Consider the following 21,387-nt stretch of genomic DNA (forward strand, 5'->3'; position numbering starts at 1 on the left):
TATATATTTTTTAATACAGTAGAACCTCTCATAACGAGCTTAATTCGTTCCAGAATCTAACTCGTTAAGCGAAACATTTTTTGTTTTGACTGATGTGGAAGTCCCGGCTCACGTCTCGAAGTCGTGAAAAAGGAACTTGCCATTTCTCTGTAACTCGCTATGAGAAATGTCGCACATTAAGGGAGTATTGTTTTCACTTATTTTTGCTCGTTATGTGAGGTTCCACTGTACTATAATATCAAAAATCAAGAAGGCATTGGTAAATAAAATATAATATCTTCCCCGTTTTATTTAAAAAGAATTTATTTATTATTACTGGTAACACTGCTCCTTATTTTGACATTAGCTGTCAAAATATCATGTTTTTACTCATCTCACGTGTCGCAACTACAGACGCAAATCTCAAAGGAATCTATTTTTAGCTGCAACAATTCAAGATTCAAATAATATTATCCGCCCAGCAGATGCCCGACTCGTTTACGACATACCACTCCGAAAATACTGCAGTAACCCCGAATATACCGTTTTAATTTTGTGAGCCAGGTGGGGACTGCGTGGGAAAATGCGACTATAAACCGATGTTTTCGTCTCCCTCGGACATATTATTTTAAGCGGGAAAAGAGCGGTGATTTTCCGGGCGTCTGCCGGATTTTCACTTTCAGAGGTGATTTTTTGCGTTATTCATAACTCGATCTGTTTGGATTTGATTTTAGTGTTTATCGGTGTGGAAAGCTTTATAGCCGCTGTGTAATCAACACAAAGGTGATGTACTACAATTGTTATTGAAAGCATTAATCTGTCTGCAGAGTAAATCATGTAAATTGTATATTTATAGAATCGTATATTCTAAATTGTTTATTTTAAGAGTAGAATTATGAGTCAAGCAATTATTGTATAATGTGTTTTTACCTCTCGAATTTTCAAGTGAAAAATTTTCATTAGCTGGATGCATTTCTCAAATCAATCCGTGCAGTATAGTGGTTAGCACATTTGACTACCTTTCATGAGATCCTGGAAACGTCTCCATTTTTTTCCATACTAATTTGATGTATCCGCATATGTAGGCTTGATGTCCCGGTCAAACCGGGACAAGTCCGGTTTTCAGACAAAGTCCCGGTATCCCAGAAGTCCCGGTAGAAATTAAATTTGATTATAGATGTCAAAAAAGTCCAAAAATAATTAACCGGTTCGCTGCCACGAGCGCATTAATGCACTCTCCAATTCCGTGCTCACAAGGCCGGCCAAACAAAATGAGCCCGTAAACGCGCTCTCATTTGAGCTTGTCGCAAGCCAATATCAATTCCAATTGTAATATTTTTTATAAGAATATATCGTAGTCATACAGGAGAAAGTGACCAACTGCAGTTTTTACAAAAACGTGATTATTAACTATTTGACATCTTACTAGCTTAATACTGCCCTGAAAAAAATCCCAGAGCGATTTTGAACTTGGAAGTATAATATTTTGACTTGTTAAAAATGACTAACTGCATTAATGTTTATTTTCTTTACAAGCAAAAGTGACCAAGTGACAGTTGGACATTATTGCTTGTTGTAACGATTTTCAATGCCATGAAGTCAGTTAAAGTTTTGTATGAAACATTCGACATTTAAATGTTTCTAGAAAACAAAGTGACTAAATTCGAAGTCAAATGGCCAGTAGAGGTAAATTATTGATGAAAATGTGTAAAAATCAAGAAAGAGTGATCCATATAATGTGCATGAATTGAGATTTGGCAATAAGTTAGATCTGAAATCTTCTTCTAACCCTTATCCGCACCTAATGGTGCATAGGGCACTACATCGTATTGATGCAGTGTTATCTTGATCGTTACTTACATGAAGGCAAGGTGATCACTCCTGCACTTCAGGGACCAGTCCAGGGTAATATGAAATAAATATTATAGTGTAAAATCACTAATATTTATTTTCAACCCCCCCTGGGAATCGAACCCGGGACCTCCAGCACGGTAGCTAAACACGCCTAACATAACACCACGGAGGCATACACAGATCTCAAATCACTTGCCAAAACATGACAAAAACCCGATAAAAATGAATACAGCGAAATTGTTTCATGGCTGCAAATTAAATGCTTGCGATATGAGCACACTAGACTAGACCAGGAAAAATATGTATTAGTATTCGTATAACGAATATTTTAAAATCCTGTCAGTATTTGGGTGAGGATTTTCAGTAATTTTTCCTCCATCAAATTATTTATACAAAGAAGAACTAAGAAAAAGAAGAAAGATTTTCTGGTGATACCGGTGCAATTCCACGGGAATAGTATGGGTGGCACAGATCACTTTCTGTCAATATTAAAGAAGACAGAGCACCAGAACCAAACTAAGATTCTGAATCTGTGTCAGAATAATACTTCCTTACTTTTTGTATATTTAATAAAAAAAGTTATGTTATTTAAAAAAAAAATGTTATGTCACCAGCTAGTTTATTTTCCAAAAAAGAGTTTCGTTCTTAATATAAATCAATAAAATAAAATGCTTTGAATTAAACTTTTGTATCTGTAACTAACGTTTCCAATCTCATTCTAAGAATCAAAAGTGACTATCTGCATTTTTCCTAGATTTTTTACTGGAAAAAGTGACCAACTGCTTTAAGTAATTTTAAAAACTTTAGGATGAAAATTTTCTAAAATATTATTTACTCATTTCAATATTAGCAAACATCTCTTTTCACACAAAAATAATCACAATTATGAAAACATTATTTCTTTGTTTTTAATTGATGACAAAAGTGTAAAAACAGTTAAATGGCCCTCCTGAACATTTTACGTTTTGTCAGTTGGTCACTTTCTCCTGTACGACTACGATATAGAGAAATCTATTTAAAAGATCGAGATAAACTTAAATATTACAATTTACCTTTATCTGATATATGTTAAAGTCATCTTTCTAAAAGCTTTCATATTTTATGAAAAAAATCACGGCCTGGTGGGTACGGCCATATTAATACCTTTCGACATTGAAAGGGTTAACTAGGAAAGATTATTTAGGATAGTTAGTTTGTCATTTATTTCACTGGGGGCATTCCGGTATTCCGGTTGAACATTTCAGAAATCTGGCAAGCCAACACATATAAAAATGTGTTTTCAACTTATCAATGTAGAAATTAATTAAACTAGTAAGTGCACTTATCAAAATTCCAAAATGTTACTGTTTTCGATGTAAATTTGTATTTACAACATATTGAGTGTGTCCAAATACTTGTTCACAAAATCTGGATTATCTCCAATTACAGGAGTTATTTTCATATTATTTTTTGACATCTCATCAAAGATGAAGAAGAATAATATGAATAATAGAATCGGATCTCACATACTAATATAAGAGTTTCTGCTTAGTAAAAAGCTTCTTTACATCTCACCAACAGATGTCTCTAGTGAAGTTCTAGTGATTCATGAACAAGGTTTCTAAATTGGTTCATATATATAGAACTTCCAAGAATTTGAGTAGTGTGGTTGTCAATAATGGGTAGAATTGGTGAATGTTACACGTGTGTAAAGTGATCACTTAAACCAGCCTATGACGGTCGTAAGCCCAGTAAATGCCCAGACTTCCATATTCTTCTTCATCTTTGATGAGATGTCAAAAAAAAATAATAATAAAAAAAATAAAAAAAAATTGTATTATTTTTTTTACCGTTTTTTTTTTCTTTTCTAAAGCTATTACTTAGATAAGTAATATACATTTAACAATACTTTATTTTATTTATTTCATTATCCTCAAACACTGGATAGCCCTCATAAATGCCATATATCAAGATATATTAGATGCCTCAACAGAGACGAAGCATCTTTTTATATAAATATAATGGGAATATAACGGGGCTGACGACCGTCATAGGCTGGTTTAAGTGAACACTTTACACACTTGTAACATTTACCAATTGTACCCATTATTGACAACCACAATACTCAAATTCTTGGAAGTTCTATATATATGAACCAATTTTGAAACATTTTTCTTGAATCACTAGAACTTCACTAGAGACATCAAAGATGAGATGTCAAAAAATAATATGGTTATACAAGTGACCAATTATAAAAAAAAATATATGTCATTCCACAAAGTTAATGCCGAATCAATAAATAATAAAAGTTTTTTTTTTATGATTATTATAAGTCAGTCATATTTGTGTTTGATTTCAGATTTGAAGCTTTTTGATGAGTATTATGAATAGCAATTAATATGAAGAATCATCTGCTGAGCACCTCTCAAGGTCCAATCAAAGCCGGGACCACCATTTTGGTAGAGAAACCGTTTGCTTTCATTTTGTCCGCCAAAGAACAAGGTTTCCGGTGCGACCATTGTTTTGCCAAGTAAGTCCATTACTAACTTAACGTTAATACTTTGTTTTACTTGATAAATACCACTTTTTACTAATAAATAGTGGTATTTGCCAAGTAAAAGGTAATTTAAAATTAATATTACCACAAAAGCGACTGCTGAATTGATTGAATGAAATGATGAAATTAAATGTTTTTACTGTTTTTTTTTCTCTAATTTCCTTCTACATCTGAACATAGATGAAGAAAAATATGGTCTGGCTATTTACAGGGCCTACGACATGTAAAAGGCTAGTTTAAGAGATCACTGTATACAGGTATAGCATTCATCATTTCCATCCACGATTGACAACCTGATTGAACACAATCAAAATGTTGTGGAAAAAAAACTGAACCGAAATATTGAATTTTTTTTTGACATCTCATTAAAGATGAAGAAAAATATGGAAGTCTGGGGGCTTTACGGGGCTGACAACCGTCATAGGCTGGTTCAAGTGATCGCTTTACCCATGTGTAACATTCACCAATTCTATTCTTCATTGATTCGGCAGTCACTTGGTGGTAGTGTATATTAACTTTTACTGGGCAAATACCACTATTTCTTAAATTCCATTGTGACACGTGTTTTGATGCGTTCAACATAATTATCACACGGTGTTTTGATGATTTCAAATGCATTGAAACACATGCCACAATAGATTTCAAGAAATAATGGTATTCACCAAACAAATATTTAAAAAATATATAATTTATATATTATTTTGAGAAATAAAAAGACTCTGTTTTTTGATCCATTCATATTTTCTCTAACAACCAACTAGTTTCGGCAACAACCTGTTGCCCTCTTCAGGGTTTAATTTATGACTATGAAGTGGGCAACAGGTTGTTGCCGAAACTAGTTGGTTGTTAGTAAAAATGTGAGTGGATCAAAAAACAAAGTCTTTTTATTTCTCAAAATAATATATCAATGTGATCCACAAAGTTGATGCTTTCAATATTCAAAACATAATATATAATTTAACTGTTTGAAGCATGCGACTTTAATCACGAATTTGGGTGTTTAACTATTTTAATTGAATGATTAACTTGAATTTTTCAGAGGAAAGGTACTGAAATGTTCCGGGTGTCAATATATCCACTACTGTGGTAGAATATGCCAAAAGGAAGCATGGCCCGAACACAAGGTATTATTTATTATTTAAATTCTACATAAATAGAACGAATAATAAAGGTGGTTACAAATTTTGGACTGAAACACAACACTGTTTACAGACAAACCTTGACTCATTTCAGACGGGTAATTTTTTTCATGAATTGATTCGGCAGTCTATAGTAAAATCTATCCATTTTTAATTAATGTTTTTGTACATTTGCAACTTTTTCTTAAAATCTACTGTGGCACGTGTTTTGATGCATTCCACATCATTTTCAAACACCGAAAATTATGCGGAATGCATCGAAACACAAATCACAGTAGATTTTAAGAAATAGTGGTATTTACTAAGTAAAACATTAATTCGTTAATTGTTCGCCTCCGTAGTGTAATGGTCAGCGCGCTCGGCTACCGTTCTGGAGGTCCCGGGTTCGATTCCCAGGGGGGTCAAATAAATATAAGTGATTATTTTCACTGTAATATTTATTCAATATTACCCTGGACTGGTCTTGAAGCGGGGGGCTGATCACCTTTCCTTCATGTGTAAACGATCAAGATAACACTGCGTTTATATAAAGCAGTGCCCTATGCACCATTAGGGTGCGGATAAGGGTTTTATTATTATTATTATTATTATCAAAACATTAATTAAAAATGGGTAAATTTTTGCTGGCGACGGAATTTGATAATTATATACATAAAGTTAAGACCTTAAAGGAAGAGATTGGTATATAATATTTATATAAAAACATTGGATAATTCCTTGTTTTGTGACTTTGAAATGAGGTTGATGCAGAAGGTTAAAATACCATTCCCGTTCTTAAGCATCCATCGACCGAACGGGTAGAAATACCCTTCCCGTCTTTAGTATGTTAATGTGCGCATTTCTGAATAGCCCCAGTGATGTACTCGATACATATCGCTCACTCCTTTCAAGAACGTCATAAATCAAAAAACTTGATTTTTCAGGAGAACGTTTTTAAAGTTTAAAAATATAACACAATGCATTTAAAAAAATTATCAAGCCACTTATTGAAATTTTTACTGTGCAACAGATCTTTTTAGGTAAAACCTGAAGGTTTTTTCTCCCTTTGAAAAATATTAAGTTTATTTAAAAAAATTATTAAACAATACCATTTCTTCAAAATGCAAAAACAACATTTTCTGCCCTGTAGCGGGTCAGTATTAAGTTAAAAATATGCCTCTTCTGCTGAGATACAGTACATTTTCTGTGCATTCCGAAAACATGCACAACTGAAAATTGACAATTTTTTATTTATGACGTTCTTGAAAGGAGTGAGCGATATGATGGCAATTATGTGCAAAAAAGTTTTTTGTAAAAAATATATATATTACCCATAGTGCACTCGGAGAATTATTGGTGTGACAGCAGACTGCAAGCGCGCAAATACAATCTGACATTATCCTTAAGCATCAATTGACCGAACGGGTAGAAATGTCTTTCCCGTCTGAAGTGTGTTAACTACATCCTAAAAACTGGTGCAACTAACCGTACTATCAACGAATAATAAAGGTGGTTGGTTAAAAATTCTGGGCTGAAACACGACACTGTTTACAGACATTTCACCTTCACTACACCCAAAAAACAGGCGCAACTAACCACACTATTATCTTCTCCCACAAGCACTGAACTTAACACCAAAATCTTCTTCATCTATGCTGAATTATCAATTCTTGAAGATAGTATTAAGATGGGAAAGTGGAATTTTTATTTCAATTTTATCAAACATCATATGATAAGAATATGCATCGAAATATGTGTCATTTATGTTATTGTAAAAAAACAATTATTTATTTACAGTATTTTGAGTGTGTCCAAATACTTGTTCACAAAATCTGGATTATCTCCAATTACAGGAGTTATTTTCATATTATTTTTTTGACATCTCATCAAAGATGAAGAAGAATATGGAAGTCTGGGCATTGGTTCATATATATAGAACTTCCAAGAATTTGAGTAGTGTGGTTGTCAATAATTGGTAGAATTGGTGAATGTTACCCGTGTGTATAGTGATCACTTAAACCAGCCTATGACGGTCGTCAGCCCCATAAATGCCCAGACTTCCATATTCTTCTTCATCTTTGATGAGACGTCAAAAAAAATAATATGAATTATTTATTTATTTATTTTTCAAAACATATTAGATACATAAGTCATATATATAATATCCCCGATGAGTTATTTCTATTTCTCATTTTGGGACATGGGATTAAGGTTAACAAGACTGGAACACAAATAATAAAGATACAAAAAAGATTTTTTTTAAATAACCAAAACTAATACATGGCAAAATATAAAAACAATAAACAGGTATAATAAATAGGCATAAGAAGCATATTTAAAAGAAATAAATGAGAAAAACATAAGGTAAGAAGCATATTTAAAATAAACAAATGAGAAAATATAAAAAATTTGAAAATATAACAAATGGGAAAATATAAAAAATTAGAAAATATAACAAATGAGAAAATATAAAAAACAAGGAAAAAACAAAATAAGAAAATATGACTAAACACTACATACATATCTTTCCATAAAGTATTTTTCCAGATCTTTTATTTTTGATCCCCGAATGGGTTCTATTTTATATATGTCAGGCAGCTGGTTAATTTGGGTATAGGCGATATATTTTAAGGACCTTACTCCAAAGTGTTTATGGGCTCCACATGTATTTTGTCATGTCCTCGTGTATTATGATTATGAATTTCTTTGTTGAAAATCGGTTTGGTGTTGCTGTGAGTCGTTTATTACAATATGTTATTATAAAAAAAACAAAAAGTATTAAAATGAATATGCCACTGCATCAATGTCCCAAGTTATTTGGGAAGCAATCAGATTATTGCAAGGGATAATATAATGAATGTGCCTATTCTCAAAGCTCTTTAAAAGGTCGCGCCCGACTGCAAAACTGGTGTCGCGGGTTCGATTCCCGCCAATTGCAAAATGAATTCAAGAAAGATTTATTTTCAATTGGTCTGGGTGTTTGTCCTGTATTTTTCACATTTACCCTCCCTATCCTTACTATCCTACCTGCAGACAAGCAACTAAAATAGACGCTTTGCAGGTTATTCCCTAAAAAAAAAATCTTTCAAATCACCCGTGTTTGGGAAATAAACTTGCTTGTATTGCAGGCGGAATGCGCCGGATATCGCAAAGTGTTGCCGCGCGTTCCCCCGGACGCGGCCCGCCTCATGGCACGCCTCGTCAGGAAGCTGGCGAGCGGGGGCGCCCACCAGCGCGGTCACTATACCAAAACATCCTTCCGGGTGTGGAAAGACCTCATGTCGCGTGAGTACACCAAGATTTGTTAACACATTGTTGTCGGGCAGTTTTTTCATCTTTTTCTTCTAACCCCCGCACCCAATGGTACATAGGGCACTGCATCGTATTGACACAGTGTTATCTTGATCGTTATATATATGTGACGGCAAGGTGGTGCATAGGGCACTGCATTATATAGAAGCAGTGTTACCTCGATCGTTAAATACACGAAAGAAAGGTGGTCAGCCTTGCGCTTCAGGTACCAGTCCAGGGTCATATTAAATAAATATTAGGCTGAAAAATCACTAATATTTATTTTGACTCTCTCGGGAAATGAACTCGGGACCTCCAGCATGGTAGCCAAGCGCGCTAACCACTACACTATGAAGGCGGACGCTATGAAATAAAGTATACGTGGAAAAAACTATATAGTTTTCTCCCTCTTGTGATGAAATGTAAACAAGCGTTTACAAATAAATCTGCGCTACATGAACGGTCCATTGAGATTTTGCCTTTGCTAGAATCATTATATGATGGTCCTTTTGTTCAGATTACTATGACTTGAAGGTGGACACGCGCCGAATGGAACACTTCACCTCCCTGTGAAATAAATCTCATTAAGTGTTTATGCAAGTGATTAGTTATAAAAGAAAATAAATGCCGAAATGCGATCCCTCAGACGAATGTGTGGCAAAACGATGTTTGATAGATGTTCGAATGATGAAATAAGGAAAGAATGTAAGGCTGAGATAAGCATTATCGATAAAATTAAGAAAGGTGTGTTGAGATGGTTTGGACATGTGGAGCGTATGAGTGAAGAAAGAACGGTTAAACAAATTTATGAGGCGAATGTAGTTGGAAAAAGAAGCAGAGGACGACCGAGGAAAACTTGGCACAATCAGGTATGTCAAATACTTGAAAGCGGCCGGGTCAGGAGTCGTAATAATCGTCGGGTATGTATGAGGAGATGCATGAATGTAGAAGAGGCAAAGAATGTTTGCAAAGACAGAGTGGTGTGGCGTTCGATTCTCTCTGCCTACCCCTGCGGGGAAGTGGCGTGATGGTTAGTTAGTTAGTTAGTTAGTTTATAAATGCCGAATCAATAAATAATACAAGTTTTTTTTTTGTTATTACTATAAGTCAGTCATATTTGTGTTTGATTTCAGATTTGAAGCTTTTTGATGAATATTAGGAATAGCAATTAATATGAAGAATCATCTGCTGAGCACCTCTCAAGGTCCAATCAAAGCCGGGACCACCATTTTGGTAGAGAAACCGTTTGCTTTCATTTCGTATGCCAAAGAACAAGGTTTCCGGATTTTGATTTTGATTTTGCCTTTGCTATAATCATCATATGATGGTCCTTTTGTTCAGATTACCACGACCTGAAGGTGGACACGCGCCGAATGGAACACTTCACCTCTCTGTGCGCCGTGCTGTTCCAGTTCCTCACCGACATCACCCTGCCCAACTCCGTGGAACTCATGGGCATCTACGGAAGGGTAATCTAAATTTAACTAATAATTTAATTCTCAATATTATTAATATTTTTTTTTTATTCATTTAATATATTAACATTTTTATTTATAACATAATACATTTGATTCATTTATACATATGGAGAACTTTTATATTTCGATTCGCTGTGCCTCTCCATAAAAGAGACTGTGCTCTTGTGCTTGGAGAGGGACTTACACTCGTGGTTTAATGTTACATAATAAAAGCCTTTAAAGCATTTACTTTGTGGTAAGTCATTTTTACTTATTTATTTTTTTTACAAAAATGTCAATAATATTATTAACATTTTGACAAGGTTATATACTAATATTATTAACATTTTTTAAAAAAATAAATAAGTTTAACTAGTACTCGATCATGTAGTTTTCCTCTGCTTCCATTACTAACCCCATTCGCCTCATAAATTTGTTTCGCTATTCTTTCCTCACTCATTTGTTCTACATGACCAAACCATCTGAAAAAACTTTTTTTTAAATTTTATTGATAATATTCTCAATATTATTCACTAAGCGAGGTCTAATTTTATTGCATGTTTAACCTCGGCTCGTAACGCATGTCTGTATTGAAAACTATAGTGCATGTTGGTCTTCGGGTCGACCAAAAATCGCATGTGTTAGACATTTTGTGTAGTTTTGAGTGTGTAAATGGTGCTATGGTGGTGAAGGGTAGTATTGTTTGCATGCTGTGTTAGTGATTGTCCTGACGAAGAGACGGGTACGTCTCGAAACCGGTAGACGTAAAAATCTCGGTGAGTGGTTATATACTAATTTTATTAACATTTTTGTAAAAAAATAAATAAGTTTATTGATAATACTTATCTCAGCATTGAATTCTTTTCTTATTTCACCATTCAAACATCTATCACATATTGTCATACGCATATCATCCATTGTAGAAAAGTATGTTGTATAATAATGTGTAGCTAACTAAATATAATATTCGATGCAAAGCGTAAATTATCTTTTCAAATTCGCCTCATAAATTTGTTTTTACTATTCTTTCCTCACTCATGTGTTCTACATGACCAAACCATCTCAACACACCTTTCTTGAGTTCATCGATGGTGCTTACATCAGCCTTGCATTCTTTCCTTACTTCACTATTCGAACATCTATCATACATTTAAAAACATATGTTATATAATGATGTGTAGCCAATATTTAATGCGAAACGTAAATTATCTTTTCAAACTCGCCTCCTAAAATTTGTTTCACTGTTCTTTCCACACTCATTATATTCACATTCCCAAACCATCACAATACGCCTTTATTATTTGTATACATTTATTTAAATCATAATTTTTACGTATTTAGAACTTTTTTTTTTCGCAGAGACCCACCAAGCCACCTTGTGTGTCTTGTCGGTGGAGTTCTTTTTTAATACATTTTTTATTGTTTTTAAAGATTTTAACCTAATATACACACAAAAAAGAGAGAAAAATAAGAATATAAACATTTTACAATTTTCATAAACTTAACTCTTGATCATTTACCCATTCCTTTATTTTGCCTTTGATGCATATTTTATTTTGACCTCTAACATCCGTCGGCAACAAATTAAAAATGTTCGGAATGATACATTGGAGTGTTGATTTTATATTGATAACGCAGCCTTGAATTCTTTCCTTATTTCACTATTTTTTCCTTATTTGTGTTCATTTTACGCTGATTTTTTTTACGCCAGTGACTCTCTAAACGAAACCCCGGCGTAAAACGAGGTTTACCTGTATAATTTATTTGCCTGTGGATAAGGGAATACTGTACGCCCATTTTTATTCCCAGATGTGCATCAACGGTTTCACAATCCTGGACCCTGAGATGCTCTCAATCGGTACAGGAATCTACCTGGGAACCTCCATCCTCGATCACAGCTGTAGTCCTAATGCCGTGGCTGTCTTCGATGGGACCACTATCAACATTCGGACATTGGTTGACATGCCAACTTTAGACTTTTCAAAGGTAATCATAATAATGTACAATAATTAATAAAGCGCCATTTTTTTATAAATACTATCTCAAGGGCAGTACTACCCTGTCATTTAATTGGGGAAAAGAAGATTGTGGAAATGACTTGGCAAAGAAATGTGTTTCTTGTTTTTTCGATCATCTCTTAGATCACCGTATGACCGTTTTTGAAAATGATGCGGAATGCATCGAAACACTTTTAAAAATTTTAAGAAATAGAGGTATTTACCAAGTAAAACTTAAATTTAAAAGATAAAATTTTATCAGATACAAATACAGTCAAACTCGGTTATAACGAGAAAGACGGGACCAAAATAAGTTTTTTTTTTATCAACATACGTATCACGTGAAGACATGGAGTATCTGGAATGGTCGCATAACAAACATTAATATCGTAGTCGTACAGGAGAAAGTGACCAACTAACAAAACGTAAAATGTTCAAGAGGGCCATTTAAGTCACTTTTGCTTGGCAACAAAATAAACATCAATGCAGTTAGTCATTTTTACCAAGTCAATATATTATACTTCCAAGTTTAAAATCCTTTGGGATGTTTTTCAGCACAATATTAAGCTAGTAAGATATCAAATAGTCAATGCAAAAAGTAAACAAATGCACTTGGTCACTTTCTCCTGTATGACTACGATATGTGTATGGAAAAAGTCACAAACTAAAATCTCTAGGAATGTTTCCTCGTTATATCCGAGATCTCGCTAAATCCGTGCTCGTAATAACCGAGTTCGACTATATAATTGTTTTCTTTTCTTTCTAGATTCGTATTTCGTACATAGATCTATTAAACACGCCGTTTGAGAGACAAAGTGAACTACAGACCACCTATTATTTCCTATGCCAGTGCAGTGTTTGCTTAGGTAAGTTTCCCCACCAATGCTGAACTATTCTATGTCGCATACAAGTCAGAGTCAAAGGAGAAAAATTGACGTATTTGAAATGTGGTTTCTGAATCCCATGGACAGCTAGACGCACCAACGAGTCCATTAGTCAGGAGTGACACTCAAATGACTTGACTCTGGCCAGTGTCTGTACACGACGGATTCTTCAGTTCTTTGGACACATTGCGCATGGCAATAAGGACAGCCTGGAATGACTGGTTGTGATGGGTAGCCTGGAGGGGAAGAGAGGGAGAGGAAGATCCCCACATGAAGGCAGGCACCTCAGTGGTTGGGGCGCTACGTGCAGCGCAGTCAAGGGATGACTGGAGAAGAGTCATTGCTTCGACAAGGGTCACAACCCTCAGTAATGAGGACTAAGATGCAGAAGAAGTTTTTGAAATTAACCTGAATTGTAATTTATGTATCAAGCAGTAATATCTTTCTTGTTAGGGAAGTCAAGCTCGTAATACACCATTTCTTGCACTTGGTCAAAGAATATCTGACTAAAATTATTTCAGTAAGAATTGATTCAATGTGCTGAGATAGATTTGACGTATGGGAAATAGAAAGATGTTAAAATCTTTATATCAAAGTACCGTAGAACGGGGCTACTTGAACTTTGATGTGTTACTTGAGCCCAGTACAGAAAAGAGATTTAAATCTGTATTTGGTCTACAATAATGAATGTATTGTGAAAATAAGTGTCACCTGTCAGGGAAACAATGAATCATGTTGATACATTCATTATTGTAGACCAAATAAAGATCGAAATATTTTTATTGTACTGGGCTCAAGTAACACATCAAAGTTCAAGTAGCCCCGTTCTACGGTACTATTTTTTTTATTGTAAGAGTATAAAATTTAGGGTGTAAAATGTATATTTACGTATAATACAGTGAAACCGCTATCTAATGTATATTAAATTTGATATTTATTTTTCCAGATCATCATCAAATTTCACTGATGCACGCGGCGCAGTGTCCAAACAAAGATTGCGACTATCCTGTCCAGATCCCGTGGAGGCAAGACATACAAGTCGTCATAAGAGCCGTGGAAACTAAGTCCGGCAGTTCCAACGGGGAACATTCTCAACAAAATGGCAACACTGCACAGGAGAACGGCAAGCAAATTGCAAATGGCGGACCAACAAAACCTGACGATGAGGCTTATACAAATGGTGCACGCAATGCCACAAATGGTTGTGATAGCTTAGATTTTAATGATCACAAAATTTTGAACGGATTTAGCTCGATGTCCGTTCGTGAGAACGGATTTGATGACGGAGGCGTGGACGATTTCGCTTTGGAGTGTCCTAAATGCAAGACGGCCATCAGCGAGGAGTTTGTGAAGCGGTTTAAAGACGTGATGGACTTCACCTATCTACATCTGCAGAATATGAGGGACAAATCGATTACCTGTATCCTTTACACATTGCAATTATTTTTTTACCATCCTATGTTTGTATATAACATTCATATAAAAAAAATTGTGATTTTACACAAAATATTTATTTAATATTACCCTGGACTGGTTTCTGAAGCGCAAGAGTGATCACTCTGCCTTCATGTAAGTAATGATCAAGATACCACTGCGTCAATTCGATGCAGTGCCCTATGCACCATTGGGTGCGGATAACGGTTAAGTAATTAATATAAAGTAAGTAATTAAGTAATTAATATAAAAACATAAGATAATTCCTTCTTTTCTGCCTTTCAATTGAAGCCGGTGCTGAAGGTAAAAATACCCTTCCCGCCGTTAAGCATCGTTCAACCGAACGGGTAGAAATACCCTTCCTGCCCGACCTGTGTCAATGTGAATCGGTAATGATTTTCAAGTGGAACAGGGTGCTGAAAAAAATCATTCATATCCTCATCCGCACCCGATAATGCATAGGGCGCTGCGTCATCTTATCTACCTGTCCATTCCATCTTATCTACCTGTCCATATACATGCATGCATGTATGTATGTATGTATGCATATGTTTGTAGATATGTATATATGTGAGTGTGTTTATGGATTGACTTGTGTGATATATGTTTTTTATGTAATATATGTTGAGAATTGTAATGTACATCTTCTAACCGTCATCCGCGCCCGGTGGTGCATATGCCACTGCAGTAAATATAAACGCAGTGTTATCTTGATCGTTAAGACATGAAGGTACCAGTCTAGGATAATATTGAATAAATATTAGAGTGAAAACAATCAGTTATATTTATTTGACCACCTCCCTGATCGAACCCGGGACATCCAGTACGGTAGCCGAGCATGCTGACCATTGCACTATGGAGGCAGACATCTACGGAGGCAAAAAAAAACTAACGAGGCTCATTACACTACGGAGGCAAAAAAAATAGTTAATTGTTTCCGAGTGATAGGTGATATGCATTTCCTGAGCCCCGATTCAGATGTGGACGTGTGTCGCTCGTGCCTGGAGAAGCAAGAGGGCGTGCTCCACCCGCTGTCGCTGTTCCACGTCCAGACCCTGGACCTGGCCATGGACGGCTGCCTGCAGTACGAGCTCTGGCAGCAGGCCATGAACTACGCTCAGCTGCTGCTGCCCGGCTTCAAGTAAAATCTATTTGTATTAATACCCCCACTAAAACCATGTATGTATTTGAGAAAAAAAACTATTATCAACCAATAAAAAACCACTATCTCAGGTTTTTATACTACAAAGTTTATACTAAAACTACAATTGTACAAATCAATTGGAGCTAGACGCCATTTGGTTGATTGGATTTCAGCCAAAAAAGCCACTATTTTATGTTTGTTGAAAATGGAAGAAAAAAATAAATAAAAACCTATCAGCGGAAGCTAAACTGGCAGTGCACAACGGAGTCCTGGTTCCAACTCTAATGTATGGAAGTGAAACATGGAGTTGGCAAAAGAAGGATGAAAGTAGACTGAATGCAGTCGAAATGCGATCTCTCAGAAGAATGTGCGACAAAACGATGTATGATAGATGTGCGAATAGTGAAATAAGGAAGGATGCAAAGCTGAGATAAGCATTATCGATAAAATTAAGAAAGGTGTGTTGAGATGGTTTGGACATGTGGAACGAATGAGTGAGGAAAGATCGGTAAAACAAATTTATGAGGCGAATGTTAGTGGGAAAAGAAGCAGAGGAAGACCGAGAAAAACATGGCACGATCAAGTATGCTAAATACTTGAAAGTGGTCAGGTTAGGAGTCGTAACAATCGGCGGGTATGTATGAGGAGATGCATGAACGTGGAAGAGGCGAAGAATGTTTGCAAGGACAGAGTGGTGTGGCGCTCTATTCTCTCAGCCTACCCCTGCGGAGAAGTGGCGTGATGGTTAGTTAGTTAGTTAGTTAAAAAAAAAATTTAACCACCCTACCTTCGGGTTATTTTCAGGCATATTTTTTATAATTAGTTAATTAAACCATATCCACTCCCTAGGTGGAGCGTATGGAGTCCACAAACTGTCTCCAGGCTTTTCTGTCGGCTGCCAGCTCCCTTGCATCCTCCCAAGTCAGATCCGCGTCCCGAAGTTCTGACGAGAACTGCCGACGAATTGTCAGCAGTGTTCGTCCTGGTCTTTATTTTTTATAAACAAGCAAAAAAAATCACAACGTTTGTTGTTACAAGATATTGTCAGGTATGAAACCTGACAAAAATTTGTCAGTGTATCCAGTACGCATTGAATATTTTTGGAACAGATATCTTTTCTTGTTCGTCATACGGGTTTGCGCAGAATGGTGAAGAAAAACCGCGCGTATCACGTACGTTCGTATGTGTAGGGTGGCTAAAGAAAAAAGCTTTTAGTTGTTTGAATAACAAGACACAACTTTTACATATTTACCTTTCCTGGAGTATGGATGTAAATGAACGCCGGTGCGAATTTTCCTGAAAGAAGTATCGACGTCAATTAATCTGTAAGTCCGTCTGTCAGTTGGTATGATGCCACCTGAGAGCATTAACCCCTCGTGTCTCTTCTTCCAACCCCGAGGATTCCAGCGCCCCGGAAGACTACTGACGACCATTCACCGACTATACTCAGCGGAAATTCGTGATGCCGGACCTACCTGGGAGGAAGCCAAAGAGATGGCGTGTGACAGAGTGACTTGGGGACGTCTCGTGTTGGCCATATACTCCATTTAGGAAGCGAACATAGAAAAATGATTTTTTTCAAGAAAATTTCCTACCATTTCTCGGAGGCATAGATCCCAATCTGACTTAACCTTTCTTGTTATTCTCAATCTTGACCAAACAATCAATCGTTCTTTCCTTCAAACCAAAATTGCTCAATCTTGATCTTTCTTGCACGTTATAGGAACTACTACGGAGAGAAGCACCCGATGTTCGGTCTTCTTCTCGTGAAGCTCGGCAAGCTGCAGCTCTATGTGGAGAGACCCGTGGACGCGCTGGAGTCCCTCAAGGCCGCTGCAGAGGTCCTCAGGATCACCCACGGCACCCAGCACCAGCTCTGGAGGGACAGCCTTGCACCCCTCATGAGGCAAGCCCAGGCAGAGACATCTGCTATCATGAGCTTTTAAACAAAATTACACGGGCCAAATTTATCTTAATATTTTCAAGTTTAACACATTGTTTGCAGGAAACGCTTGAAAGCGTCTTTTATATACATACTGTTGGTAGAGAGCGGGAGACGCTTATAAACGTTCTATTTGCTTACTTTTAGTAGAGCGAGAGAGACGCCAAAAAACATTATACAGATAAGAATTGGGTTTGCAGTTATTTGTGATCGGTATACTGAGGGTCGGGCGGCAGACTGTCCGAGTATAATTAGGGTCGGCGTTGATAAAAAAAAATCCTGTAACAACAATGTGTTAATCTGTTGCCAGTTTATCCCGAGCGTGACTCGGGCAAAGAGTTTGTGTTACATTGATGAGTCCGAGTGCTTCTCGGGCAAACCATATTCCAATTTGGTGGTATTGATTTGCCCGAGACAAATATATTTATGTATTTGTTTTTATTGACCCGAGCAGTGTTCGGGTAGTCCTGTTTTGAGTTGTTTGGTGATGATTTCCTGCATTGACAAATTTTCTCGCCAAAATTCGACTGTTTTGTGGTTAGTAAATGTTCTGTTGTAAGTCGATCGAATTTGCCTGTGTTAAATAAAGTTAATATTTAAAGTTTAAATTGATAGCCTGTCTAAATTGAAGGATCCAATCTAATTTTATTACAATGATTAAAGAAAACACTTGTTTTTTACCACTTGAGTTTTATTATATGTAGTCTATAATAAAACTCAAGTGGCAAAAAACAAGTGTTTTCTTTAATCATTGTAACATGTCTTACCACAAAGTTAATGCGGAAACAATAAATAAAATAATTTTATTACAGTGAGCCGGTTGCACATGGCCATCGTGGTCATGGTAATCATGCTAGATGCATGAGTTAATGAGTACAATGTGTGCATGTACCACTGTTGATTAATACATACAGAGAACATCTGAATACATACTCATAGGCAGAGCGGGGCAGCTGTGGAGAACTAGCTCAAATTCTCGTGATAAGAAGACTTAGATGTTTGGATGAAAGGAGTGATTCTTTTCACTTATTTTAATCACGGATAATGTTATCAATGACAATTAGTCAGTATCAACACAAAATATTTTAAAGTAATCCAGCTATTGTAATGAAATTTCTCATTGAGAAATTCCACCAATATTGTAAACATTTTGATCATTATCAAGTTTCTGACAAATATTATTGAAAAAGGTTCTTCTTCTTCTTCTTGGTGTATGTCTTGTGGCCTGTTTTTAAGAGGGATTAGCCTCCTGAGATGTAGATTCCCAGCTATCGATCCATCTCTTTGATGGTCTGCCTTGGGGTTGGCCGTGCAGTGCAATGTGGGGGAGTCTAGATGGTTCCATTCTCCTCACATGCTCATAGCATTGTCTTCTTCGTTGCCTTTCCCACCTAACGGCATCTTCAATCTCGCATATTTCCCTTATCCTGGCGTTCCTTAATCTGTCTCGTAGACTCTTGCCAGATATGCTTCTTAGAGTCTTCATTTCTTACACTCTAAGCGCGTTTTTTTGTGACTACGGTGTCAACTCTACTTTCAATCCCATATTTCATGATGGGTCGCACACAAGTTTTATAAATTTTTATTTTGCTGCCGATCTTCATCTCAGGATTTTTCCATATACGTGAGTAAGTGCAAGGATTTCAAATTTACATTACCGTTATGTGATCTGTTAGAAGGGTTGGTGAGTGTCTTTACTGTCTAATTATAGGTTTGGTGTTCAGTACACCGTGTTGGCTATTTGAGAATGAAGGATGTATTATGTTCAGAGTATATTCATTATAACATTAACGTTTTATTGAATATTTAATCTCCACGTGTATTTATGAAATAGAAATAAGTATTTTTCTCTTCAATCTTGCATAGTTATCTATTTTCATGAGCTTATATAAATGTTGTGAAATGTCTTCAAAGGGAACAACATTATTTAATAATCTTTGATAAATCTCGGCCAAATATTTCTCGCTTTTAGGTATTTTATTAAATATATATAAATAAGGATAATATTATGTAATAAATAGAATGCATAGAGTGGGCTCCTATTTTAATAATTAACTATGTTTTATCAATGTTCAAATATCAGAAAAGTACACAGTATTTATTATGACAGATAATTATTATCATACATAATAATAACTGTAGCAGAATTATAATTATTATCTTATACAATAAGAACTGTAGCAGAAATGACCTTGCAAATTTATTTCAGTTCATCACCAACAGTGTTGCCACCTAGACCAATATTGGTAGATGTTGAATGTGGTAGAACTGAATACTTATCTATGGAATTTTCATTGCAAGGGCAATTTTAAGAATACAGAATACATCTTTTAATGTAGGTACCCAAATCACAAGCTGCAGACCATGATTTTGAATAATAATAATAAAATAGAGGCATTCAGAGTTGAATAACAAATAAATCCAGGGGTCCACTCTGTTTATAAAAATATACAGGGTTTTTTGATTCCGTAAAACCAATATCATTTATTTGTATTATATATATGTTTTCATTATTAAACCCGTATGAGTCAGTCTTTTCTTAATGTATAACACTTGTCATAAACTTCTATCCTTGACTCAAACAACACAGGTTTGTTCGTTCTTTATTCATTGTTGTTTGAACCATTATGGATATTAAATTGTCATAAAATTGTTGAAAGTTTTCTTTTTCTTAACTAATTTTCTTTCTCATTCAGCATCCAATACTATAAATGAATACAAATTTGTAAAAAAAGAATGTGTTCTCATTGCTACTAAAATTACATTTATTTTAAACTAATTTATTTGCTTTCTAAAATTAAACAACTTTGTTTTAACCACTTTTTTTTATTATTAGTACACTTTAACCAACCGGTTTCGACAAGAACCTTGTCATCATCAGGGTTTATTAAATTCTGAAACATTAAAATACTCATAGTTAATTACATTCCAAAAATTATTAGTATCTGTGAAAAACATTCAAGAAATAATTTATTTGCCATAAAAAATCCGAAAGGCTATTCCGTTATCTTGTTCTTCTTCACGAGCCCTCTGTCCTCCACTGCTGGATATAATCCTCTCCTTTCTTTCCATTTCCTTCGGTTGCTGCTTGCAGCCAGTTTCTACCCCCCCCCCCCACAACGACTATGTCGCCGGACCATCTCTTTTGGGATCTTCCGAAACTGCTTTTGTTCTCCTAAGGTCTCTATTGTAAAAATTTTGTGGTCCATCTTGTGGAGTCCTATCTTGCAAGACAAAGTTAGGCAAAATCTATCCTATATACCTAAAATCATTATTTGTATTTATATTTTGAGGGTGCTATTATAATAATCAAAAATATTTATGAAACACTTATGGCTCCCAAGTATCCACACAAAAAAGCATTTGTATGTATTGGAATCTGAGTGACAAGATAATTCATGATAGTTGTATCATATTTAAATACGGGTGAAAATAATTTTTAATGTGTTAAACCAACAAGAAATAAAACAATAATACAACTATGCCTTCTTCTTATATATAAAATATAATATAGTTATCTTATATATACATTATAGATTTCTTCATACATATTTCTTAGATGCTTTTTATTCTTATATATAAGAGTTTCAAAACCAAACTTAGATATCTCTTGAAATGATAAATTTCTATTGCATTGTTTACTTTTTAAATTTATTTTGTATTTTCGAAATATTCTTGATTAAATAAAGTATGAAATAAATTATTACACATTGTTTTATTTTTGGTCATTTGCACACACAATATTATGTTT

The 21,387-nt window shown here is 35.3% G+C and overlaps 1 protein-coding gene across 2 annotated transcripts; it reads left to right on the plus strand.

The window, feature by feature from the left end:
* The first annotated feature begins 357 nt into the window (after positions 1–357).
* Smyd3 (SET and MYND domain containing, class 3) lies at positions 358–21,365 on the plus strand. 2 transcript variants are annotated; one of them, XM_088271714.1, is made up of 10 exons: positions 358–762; positions 4,172–4,342; positions 5,409–5,493; positions 8,616–8,772; positions 10,120–10,247; positions 12,045–12,221; positions 12,999–13,098; positions 14,063–14,536; positions 15,529–15,691; positions 17,418–21,365. In XM_088271714.1, exons 2-10 carry the CDS (start codon positions 4,212–4,214, stop codon positions 17,638–17,640), a joined length of 1,638 nt encoding a protein of 545 aa, XP_088127840.1. In that variant the 5' UTR covers positions 358–762; positions 4,172–4,211; the 3' UTR covers positions 17,641–21,365. The 2 variants fall into 2 exon arrangements, with proteins under 2 accessions (XP_088127840.1, XP_088127839.1); XM_088271713.1 differs by having other exon boundaries at positions 358–664.
* Positions 21,366–21,387: the final 22 nt, after the last annotated feature.

Source organism: Brachycentrus maculatus, unplaced genomic scaffold (genome assembly GCF_059751285.1).
Source record: "Brachycentrus maculatus isolate JH-2025_06_01 unplaced genomic scaffold, ASM5975128v1 h1tg000459l, whole genome shotgun sequence".
NCBI classification, from domain to species: domain Eukaryota; kingdom Metazoa; phylum Arthropoda; class Insecta; order Trichoptera; family Brachycentridae; genus Brachycentrus; species Brachycentrus maculatus.